The 11,631-nt window shown below is 39.6% G+C and overlaps 1 protein-coding gene across 1 annotated transcript; it reads left to right on the top strand.

The window, feature by feature from the left end:
- Nucleotides 1-1,126: 1,126 nt before the first annotated feature.
- LOC120059245 (CCAAT/enhancer-binding protein beta-like) lies at nt 1,127-2,683 on the top strand. Its single transcript, XM_039008146.1, has one exon. The coding sequence runs from the start codon at nt 1,312-1,314 to the stop codon at nt 2,194-2,196; it is 885 nt and encodes a 294-aa protein (XP_038864074.1). The 5' UTR covers nt 1,127-1,311; the 3' UTR covers nt 2,197-2,683.
- The last annotated feature ends 8,948 nt before the right edge of the window (nt 2,684-11,631 follow it).

Genomic DNA, 11,631 nt, shown 5'->3' with positions numbered 1-11,631 from the left:
CACATTTTAGATTGGCCTTTTATTGTTCCCAGCACAAGGTGCACTTGTGTAATGATCATGCTGTTTAATCAGCTTCTTGATATGCCACACCTGTCAGGTGGATGGATTATCTTGGCAAAGGATAAATGCTCACTAACAGGGATGTAAACAAATTTGTGTACTACATTTGAGAGAAATAAGCTTTTTGTGTGTATGGAACATTTCTGGGATCTTTTATTTCAGCTCATGAAACATTGGACCAACACTTTATATGTTGCGTTTATATTTTCGTTCAGTATTTGGATATTTTTTATTGGAAAATACAAGTAGTTGAATATTGGAATGTCTTTCAAAAATGCACTTGGAAAGTATTGGCATGTATTTGAAAATACTCAAAGTGTATTTCAAATAAAAATATTTAGATACTACATGCATTTAAATCCAGGTCTGTTTGGTCCTAGCGGTAATTAAGAAATGTAGAAACGTTTCAAATAGTAGGCTTTTTATAGGAAATTATTTTAATAAGTAGATTCTACATTATTTGAAAAATACTAAAATACAGAGCAAATAAATATTTCAAATACATATACCCAAATATACATGTTTTTGAACCAAGCTCCGTAGACTATTACTTTAGGCCTATACTAATAGACTAGTTGTGAATTTCTGCCTTTCTAAGGTCCTACTCTTAAAATTACAATTCAGGAAAAAAAGTTTTGCCTGTGCTGGAAATGGCTATATCGGTCCACTAATATGCACTACTTCTGTGAAAATCTTTTCTCCAGATCTTTCAGGGGGGTGCTGCAGCACACTCAGCACCTCTACTTCCCACAGCTATGGTCATGGCAATGCTAATATGGCTAAAACCAACAACTGTAACTATGTATTTGAGAAACAAGTGCTCATTGTGCAAATGTATTTATATTTTCAATGCAAATTTGGAGACGAATATAGTCTACATGTTGTCAACAGTCTAAGCCAACCCCCGGGTGTTTAGCCTCATAGTTCTGCACACATCAGTTTTGTTGCTAAACAACTAACCAGTCTACGAAATCAAGTGGGAACAGGTTACCGGTAGTTAGGGGATTTATCACGCTTGCTCCGCCCATTCAGCTTCACAGTAGCCTATATATAAACCGTTCATAGACTCTCACTGCTGCATTACTGATCTATTCTTCAAGTTTATTTTCTTCAATAACTGAATATTATCACAGTGACATTTTGTCGTGTGCCAAGTTACTTGAGTGTTTTCAGCCAGAATTACGCTCGTAGCCAATACCTCGGGCTGCACCAGATTTCAATGTTCCCGCAATTCGGCGGGTGTTAAGATCCATGGAAGTGGCCGGCTTCTACGACGGGGATTGCTTTGCTTTCCAGAGTAGAAACAGCATTATCAGTCCCATTAGCGACAACAGCACTTGCAAGCAGCGCGTTGACGGCTCGATGACGGAGCTTGGCATAGCCGAGCACGAGAAAGCAATTGATTTCAGCGACTACTTGGATCCAGCTGCTGCGCACTGTCAACTAGCAACACACAACGAAACTCAGCAGAGAGGGGGAGGCGTATTCGCTAGTTTCCTTGCCGAGGAAAGCAGGATAAAGAGACTTTCATCATTAGAACAAAACTACAGAAACTACATCTCTCTCAACGAGCGGGAGACAAGTGCGCACGCCAACCCTAGGGAGCCATATGTCCTGGGTTATCCTGAACTGCAGGAGACCCGTGTGGACACCGTGTTCAGCCCAGAGTTTATTGGGAACCACTTTAAAACCGGTGAAAGAGACGATCTTCAAGAGGACCAAAGAATGGACAACAACGGTTCGTCTGGCTACGACATGAGGTATCTTCATTACCAGTCGACTCCAAGTGGCAGCCTTGGTAATATTTCCACTGCGTCCTCGTCTTCCTCAAGTCCACCCGGCACACCTGCCCCGCCAGGTAAAGGCAGGTCGCCTTTGCAGGGCGGGAAAATGTCATCTGGTGGCAAGGGGAAGAAGCGACTGGAAAAGGACAGTGAGGAATATAAGCAGAGGCGGGAGAGAAACAACCTTGCCGTTCGAAAGAGCAGGGATAAAGCCAAAATCCGCAATATGGAGACACAACACAAAGTGCTGGAACTGGCCGCAGAGAATGACCGTTTACAAAAACGCGTGGAGCAGCTGTCAAGAGAGCTTGCCACTCTGCGTAACTTGCTCTCTGCCACCGGTCAGTGTTAGCCACAGAGTGCCAACACACCTCTCACTGGAAACCGGTACTTGATCAGGCACTGACTTAAAAAAAACATTTATCGCGGTGCCATGTGAAAAAGTTATTCCAAGATGTTACGTTTGTGTACAGTATCTATATGAAAAATCCACCAACAGTTTACAAGTTGTGATTGGGTAAAGAAGGTGCAATGAATGTACAACTATTCATGATTCTTGACATGTCACCTTCATTCTGTCTTTACAATTTTGTGTATGCAGTATTTCTGTACGGGTTTTGCATTTTTATATTGAATATTGGTAAATATTCTGTTATTTAAAAATAAATGTCCTTATCTGGAGCAATGGTTGTCAAGGGAAGAGTTGTAGCCCACTGCAGAGGTATGATGCAACTCTTTGTAACAGTATTGGCAATGAATGAAGTAATCTCTTAATATGATGAAATGTACAAATGGTACTTGATATTTTATTGAATTAAACAATTTATACTTTGATATTATTCATTTGTATGTTGTTTATTTGTGAGATGGTAAAAAGGTGGTAGATCACCTGACAGGTTTATTCCTCTCTTTCACACACATACACACACACACACACACACATACATACACACACATATACATACACACACATACACACACACACACACACATACACACACACACACACATACATACATACACACACATACACATACATACACACACAGACATACAGACACACAGACATATTTTATTGAATTAAACAATTTATACTTTGATATTATTCATTTGTATGTTGTTTATTTGTGAGATGGTAAAAAGGTGGTAGATCACCTGACAGGTTTATTCCTCTCTTTCACACACATACACACACACACACACACACACATACATACACACACATACACATACATACACACACATACACACAGACATACACAGAATTAAATAGACCATTTATGTATCTCTTCGCTCACATGTGTAAGAATTCAAGGTATAAGTCATTAAAAGATTATAGGTGTACATAAGCTCAAACTTAAAGGTCCAATGGAGCTGTTTTTATCTCAATATCAAATCATTTCTGGGTAACAATTAAATAACTTACTGTGATTGTTTTCAATTAAAATGGTCAAAAAGAAACACAAATAGCTTCATAGCAAATAGCAATTTATCAAGCAATAATTTTACTAGGACTGTCTGGGAGTGGTCAAAGCGGGGAGGGGAAAATGGAAATCTAGCTGTTATTGGCAGAGGGGTTTGGAATTCTCTTCCTTATTATTATTCCTTATTATTATTATTATTTTGGCCTGCCTGGTGATGTCCAAATCTCCATCCATCCCATCCCAATCTCCATCCCACCAAAACATGCTGACATTGCAGGCAGGCAGTCTTTTCAAACAGCTCACTAAAGGGGCACTAAAGGGGCATTATCATAATTTTTGCAATTTCACAGTATTATTTTAACCTCATAGTGTGGAAATATATATAAAACAAAGGGAAATCACGTTTTTGACTGCATTTTAGACCCATGGACAACTGATTTGGAATATGATGACTAATTTGCATCTAACGATAGTTATTAAAAATGATAAGTTATGATATTGTGTGATTTGGAATATGATTTTAAATATGATGATTGATTTGGAATGTGATGACACATTTTCATCTAATGATAGTTATTCAAAATGATAAGTTATAATATTGAGAACCTAAAATAGCAGTATTACTTCAGTGTGATTCAGTAAAACAATTAATATTTCAACAGCAGTGTATTGGTGAAAGAAGACATACTAACTGAGCCTTTTTCACCCAACTAGCAAATGTCACCATTATCTTAAGCACACACCTCGGTCAATAGTCTGGTGGGTCCACTGACCCACAGAGGGGTTCAAGGCCTCACAGGCCAAGATTAACTAACCTTTTGCCCAAACACACCACCACCGTCCTGCAAATAGTTTTTAAAAACGTGTATAACCTGCCAGCCTCAAATATCAAATGGTATACTTTAATATTTAGCCTATGAAATGTGCCGAAGAGAAGAGTGATTTTGGATGTGGAACAGATTCTCTTTGATAATCTATCATCCACCAAAGGTCCAGTTTGTTCAGTAATATTATATACAGTATGTTTAGTTTTAGTTTAATCTAATAACTGGTCTAAGTGGAACTGGTCAAATACACTACCATTTCTACACATGAATGCAAGGCAGTGGAAATGACTGAAAATACTATCAAACTTGCCCATCAAGAGTTACCCTGGTAATAGGACAGGAGAGAATCCCTAGAGAACTACAGTAAACCCGTGACAATGCAGGGCAGAGGTTTGTAAAGGAGGCCAGTTTCGAGAGAGAGAGCAAATTGTGTATGTGTGCTAGTGCTTTATGTATTTCTTGATTAGGCTTTGCTACTGAACCCAATAGCTCCAAGTACATTTTGACAATGTCATCCTTTCTTGTATCACATAAAAGAGAAAATACAATGTTTTGAACATCGTGAATTTCACAACACAACTTCCCATAATGGAAACAGAGTATATTGCTCAACGACATCTTCCTGTTCCATCCGTGAATTCAAATGTCACACCCAATTAAAACAATGCTCTACGTACTTACAAGACAAATCTAGCAATAGGTTGAAATAGGGATAGTTCACCCAAATTATATTGTACATTCACTTGATTTTATTGTTTCCTAAAAAGTAGTGTATACTGTACTATCTTGGTTGTGTTTGTTAAGCTGCTGCATAGTATTAGTATCATTGAGTCAAAAATAACGAGAGTAGTGCTAGACCTCTGTTAGCATGCTCTGTATAACAGACCAAAATCACAACCAAGCCATTTCAAATCAAGCTGTGTAGCAGCATGATACACTTCCCATCATACACTGTGGTGTTGTTGTTGTTTTTGTTGTTATTGATATTTCTTGTTGTTTTTTATGTTGTTGCTGGAAATTATGAGAGTTTTACCCTCTGTGTAAATGAAACTGTTCTTTAGGCTCCACATTCAACAGCTCAGTAAAAACCTTAACCTTCAGCTGATCTTTTTCTTTAGGAACAATACTTTTTTAAATTTCAGGCTAGAAAATACCTTGTTGAAGCCACTTTTTTTGCCTTTATTGGACTATGGTGATATTCTGTACATGGGATCCCGTGTGGCGCAGCGGTCTAAGACACTGCATCTCAGTGCTAGAGGCGTCACTACAGACACCCTGGTTTGATTCCAGGCTGTATCCCAACTGGCCGTGATTGGGAGTACTATAGTGTGGCGCACAATTGGCCCAGCGTTGTCCAAGTTTGGCCGGTGTAGGTCATCATTGTAAATAAGAATTTGTTCTTAACCTACTTGCCTAGTTAAATAAAGGTTGCATTTAATTCCCCAGGGTCTTACCTGCACACTAGACCAGTTGTCCCCAAACTGTGACATAAGGGGTCGGCAGGTAGGGCGCGGAGAGGTAGGAGGAGAACTCAGTTGGGCTTTCAACTTATTCTTGAAAGTTGTAATAGTAGAATGCACAAGGTGCAATTTCGAAAGCAGTTTTCCTCTTGTCATGTCAGTCATTGCAGACCTTGGAGAGCTATTTATGTCCATTTGATCAACTAGCCATGTCAGCTAACGTTTCTTAGCCCAATGATTTTGTTTTAATGCTTGAGTCAGTCAGATATCACATGAACACATAAGAAATGGCAAAATGTGTAGAATTGCAGGAAATGAGCTTCCAAACAGCAAAAGAAAATCCGCCCCATGGCAAAATGTGTAGAATCGCAGGAAATAAGCTTTAAACCTGCAAAAAAACATTCTCCTCCAACAAGATGAGTGTGAACAGTTTTTGACATGGACAGTGCTTGTGCACTTAGAAGAAATAGTGAGTATGAGTGAAAAAGTTTGGGAAGCACTGCACTAGACACACTTTACCATGCTGCTCTAAGATTTGTAACCAACACAAGACGTCACTGTAACTTCTATCAGTTAGCCATCCTTAACTATAAGGCGACAGACTCTCTGGTACATGTCTAAAATTGTAAATGACTCCAACCACACAAGTCACAGACTGTTCTCTCTGAGCCCCTTATGTTCATTCTTATTTACTATAATGTTTTTCACTGACTCTTTTGCACAGGCTCGATGTACACCCACTGGACTCTAACCACACACTCACACATACTACACTGGCACTCCAACACACACACACACACACACACACACACACACACACACACACACACACACACACACACACACACACACACACACACACACACACACACACACACACACACACACACACACACACACACACACACACATATTCCTTCACACTCTACACATACGCTGCTCCTACTCTGTGTTTATTATCTATGTGTAGTTACTTTACCCCTACCTACATGTACATGTTACCTCAATTACCTTGACTAATCCGCACCCCTGCACATTGACTCGGTACCGGTACCCCTTGTATATTGCCTCATTATTTTGCTTATTTAGCACATTTTTCTCACTTACAGTTTCTTCCAACTGCTTACACACAAAATCTTTTCATGTCACACGATTTTTGAAACCTCTCACTCAAAGTGCAAAACTACACACCAAATATCCAAAACCATAAGCTATTTCTCAGCCTTTGACTCAGTTGTCAATTGCATAAAACACTTTTTTCAAAACACTACACACAATTCTCTACCTAAAACACAAAAATCTAACAGGAAGTGACTTGCTTTCCTTTTCCAAACACAACCAATCAAAATGCTACACTTATTCACCAGGTCACACACTCCTCACATGTGCAAACACTAATAGCTTAACTGATCACTAACCAATCACTGCTTTACTGTAGTATAGGCCTATAAATAGGTCAAAGGTCAGATTACCTGTTTTGAACAATGGATGCCAACAATGGACAGAGAGCAAGAGTAGTAGGAGGGAGAGGAAGAGGAAGAAGAGGACGAGGGCAAAGAAGAGAAGGAAGGAGAGCCATCTCTGATGAGATTAGAGCAACACTTGTTGATCATGTGATCAACCACGGTTTGACCATGAGAGAGGCTGGACTGAGAGTCCAGCCCAACTTGAGTCGATTTACAGTGGCGTCCATAATTCGAACCTTCAGAAATGAGAACAGGTATGCAACTATCTAATGACTATTTTAGCATTACAGTAATGTACTGTAAAATACGTATGACTGCATAGTATTGCATAAACATTTGTAACTCTAAGCCATCCATTTACTGCACTGCATTGAATGAATGAGGTTGGTTATCATGCTGTACTACATTTTTCTGTACATTGTTTACAGTTCCTATGCTAAACACATACTGTGTTTGAATTCTGTACAGAGTGGAAAGGCAAAGACATCATGGAGGATGAGGATGCTTGTTTACAGATGTACAAGAGACTGCAATTATAAATATGGTTTTGGCCAACAATGCAATTAGGATTCGAGAGATAAGAGAGCATATCTTGAATAATGACACCATATTTAACAACATCAATGCTGTAAGCCTGTCGACCATACAACGCATCCTCCAACGGCACCAAGTGACGATGAAACAACTTTACAAGGTGCCATTTGAGAGAAACTCTGACAGAGTCAAGAATATGCGACATGACTTTGTAGAGGTATGTATGCAACACTACTTCCAGTACTTCAGACATACCATATTTACTCATCTGTATATCCTTTTGTCTGTTACAGAGAGTATTGGAGCTGGATGCCCATGTAATTCGCCATTAATTAATTTATGTGGATGAGGTTGGCTTCAACCTCACCAAAACCAGGCGCCGCAGAAGAAATGTAATAGGACAGAGGGCAATTACCAATGTCCCTGGACAGCGTGGGGGTAATATAACTATGTGTGCTGCCATCACTCAAAACGGGGTCCTCCATCACATTGCCACATTGCCGTACAACACCGGCCATATGCTCACTTTTCTGGATGCAATTTACACAATGCTTGTCCCTGATCCAGATCAGGAGCCTGCTAGATTTGTGGTTTTATGGGACAATGTTAGTTTTCACCAGGCTGTTCTGGTCCAAAACTGGTTTGCCACCCATCCACAATTTGTAGTTTTGTACCTACCCCCATATTCACCTTTTCTAAATCCCATAGAGGAATTCTTCTCAGCCTAGCGCTGGAAAGTGTATGATCGCCAACCCTATGCCCGCATGCCGCTTCTCCAGGCAATGCCTGGAGTCCAAGGTTGGCTACACCATGCTAGGAGATACTTCCCTCAATGTTTGGCAAGAGAAAACGTATCTTGTGATGTGGACGAAGTATTGTGGCCAGACCCAGGCCGGAGAAGAGATGAAGCGTAGCTTAGCACTGGTGACTGGCCCCCCCTACCAATTCCTGGACTGCCCCCCCCCGGGACCCCACACATTGTGTTCTTTACTGTATTCTAAAGAATATACTTTTGGTTTACATATGTTTATGGTTTTGTTGTATGCTACTGTATACAACAGTAATGTTTGGCCTAATAAATATTTTCTGTTTCTACATTGCATTGGTGTTTACAGTGTACTTGTTACCCCTCTCAGCAGATTACTTTCACTGTAGAACATTGTATTGAAATGTAGATATAAGCCTATGAAAGACCAAAGAGCTTTAGATTTAGAACAACAATGTTTACATGGTATATCCAAAAATGTACTATTATGAAAGCAGTGTTTGCCATTTGATGCAAATGCTTCATTCTGACATGTGTTTATGGCATTTTGAATGCAGTGTTACATTTTGAAGGAGATGTGAGGCATTTTGCATTTTGTGTGTGCAGTTTTGGGAATTGTGTGTAGAGGTTTGAAAAAAGGAGACCGTTTTGAAAACGTGTGTAAGCAGTTGGAAAAAACTGTAAAACTCTGCATTGTTTGTTAAGGGCTTGTAATAAAGCATTTCACGGTAAGGTTGTATTTGACGCATGTGAGTAAAAGGATTTGAAGTTTGTCTACACTTAGTGAACAACTGAGAACACCTACTCTTTCCATGACATAGACTGACCAGGTGAATCCAGGTGAAAGCTATGATCCCTTATTGATGTTACTTGTTAAATCCACTTCAATCCGTGCAGATGAAGGGGAGGAGACAGGTTAATAAAGAAGGATTTTTAAGCCTTGAGACAATTGAGACATTGATTGTGTATGTGTGCCATTCAGTGGGTGAATGGACAAGACAAAAGATTTAAGTGCCTTTGAAAGGGGTATGGTAGTAGGTGCCAGGAGCAGCTACTGTCAAGAACAGCAACGCTGCTGGGTTTTTCACGTTCAACAGTTTCCACGTATATCAAGAATGGTCCACCACCCAAAAGATATCTTGCCAACTTGACACAACTGTAGGAAGCATTGGAGTCAACATGTGGAATGCTTTCGACACCTTGTAGAGTCCATGCCCTGATGAATTGATGCTGTTCAGAGGGCAAAATACCAAACATTAGGTATTCCTAATGTTTGGTATACTCAGTGTATAAGGCCAAGTCAGGGCAGCTGCCAATATATTTAAGTACTTTACTCACCCTATGAGTCATGGACATTACTGTCTGAGATCAAATAACTATATTTTCTATAATGTTCCCAACACAAGAACTGAGTTTGGAAAGAGTGCCTTTAGCTTTATACACACACACACACACACACACACACACACACAAAGACACACACACACACACACACACACACACACACACACACACACACACACACACACACACACACACACACACACACACACACACACACACACACACACACTTGGTGTATACTTGGTGTGACCTTGTAGTTCCGTCCCTTGCAGCTCCTGGAGCCTCCCCTGATCCCTCCTAGTGCCTGGCTCTGACAGAGGAGAGGGAATTTCCCACACAGGATCACATTTTGTTCTCGAAAGCAGAGCCCAGCCCCCTTTATCCCATTTTACCGTCAATGAGCAGTAGCTGTCCGTAAACTCCACATTGCATCATACCTCCTGCAGACCAATAGCCCTCCTACAAACTCATCTGGTAGAGCAATACAAATAATGCACTCCCATGTTTTGCTTGAGTTTAAACAGGACATATGTCCACTGTGTTCGAAATGGTAAGATATCTCCTCAGATCTATGAATCACTTGTGCTGTTCATTTTGAGGGAGATCTTATCACTCTTTTGTAACTTAGAATTTTCCTGTGCCGTAGGAAATGCAGATGAGCTTGCTGATTTACATAAATTCACTAAAACCCTGCACTAACACACGGTTATATTAACATTACGGTACTTTTCATGTAGCCAACTTTTGTCCAGCTAATAATCTAACCACCGATTAAGCAACATTATGAATTAAACATTAAAATCCTGTTATTTTGCTCCTGGTCAAATGAAGATCTACACCTGTAATTTGAGAAATTATAGTCATTATTGTACTTTCTATTTGTAGTCAACATGAGACATCCCTCAAAAGACTCTTCCCTGAAGACACTTGAAACAGTGATATTTCAACATATATGTGATTTCTTGTACACCGTAGCATTTCAACATAATATCAATATAGAACAAAGTAGTTTGGGGAGGAAATTGAACATTGACCAGGAAATTTACCAAGCTCACGTCGCTTGAATAATTTCAAAATTGTGTGTACCGGTGTGTACTTTTTGGGTCAGGGAAATTAAATTGCTCTGTCAACACAGTTGCACTATACAAATGTAACAACACATTTATATACATTTGGTGTTACTGTTCTTTATATACATGCTTCCAGTATGTACAATAGAGTGTGTGTTAAAAGGGTCGGGTCTTATTTAGCAGTTTCATCACTCCTAATCTAGTAGTTAGTGGTACTTGCAATGATGTATATAAACCCTGGATTGCTGATGCTATGTATTGGCCAATTAGAGACTTTGAGGTCAACGGTCAGTTATATTGGCACTCCCCAGAAGAAGCAGTCCTCCATAGGAATGAATGTAATTCTACAGTATTTCAATTAAATATTTCAAGGACAAAATTAAATGTATTTAAGTATTTTTATTGTTGTAGTGGGGACAGTAACATAGAACTTTAAAAAAATGTATACTTTAAGGAAAATGTTTTAATACATTTTAAAAATGTTATGTTTAGCTCACATAATGCAAATTAAAGGTATGCATTAGTGTCTATAATATAATAAACGTGGCAAAAACAAATGTAGACATTAGACATTTCTATAGCTTCCAAAATATTTTTTACAATGGTGGGGGTGCCAAGATGGAGGCACAGTGTCTGCAAAACAGCACCCCCTGTGTATATATAAATAATTGGGTACTTCCCAGCACCCCTTATTTACTCATTAGTGGTACCTACAAGTCACCCCACTTGCATCAGCCAATCATTGTTCACCATTCCCCTTGTACCTCACTGAACTCCACTCCTGCCTTCAGAGAGTGATCGCGGTCAGAAGAGAATGGTCTCGTTGGACTGTTTATCTGTATCTGACCTGTGTTTAGTGCATGCATCTAAGTGTAAGTACTGTACATGTCATTGCT

This window comes from Salvelinus namaycush, chromosome 14 (assembly GCF_016432855.1).
Source record: "Salvelinus namaycush isolate Seneca chromosome 14, SaNama_1.0, whole genome shotgun sequence".
Lineage (NCBI taxonomy): Eukaryota > Metazoa > Chordata > Actinopteri > Salmoniformes > Salmonidae > Salvelinus > Salvelinus namaycush.
This window is presented reverse-complemented; position numbering and strand designations above follow the sequence as displayed.

Coding starts and splice junctions, on each gene's coding strand:
- LOC120059245 (XM_039008146.1), top strand. CDS start 1,312: ATGGAAGTGGCCGGCTTCTACGACGGGGATTGCTTTGCTTTCCAGAGT.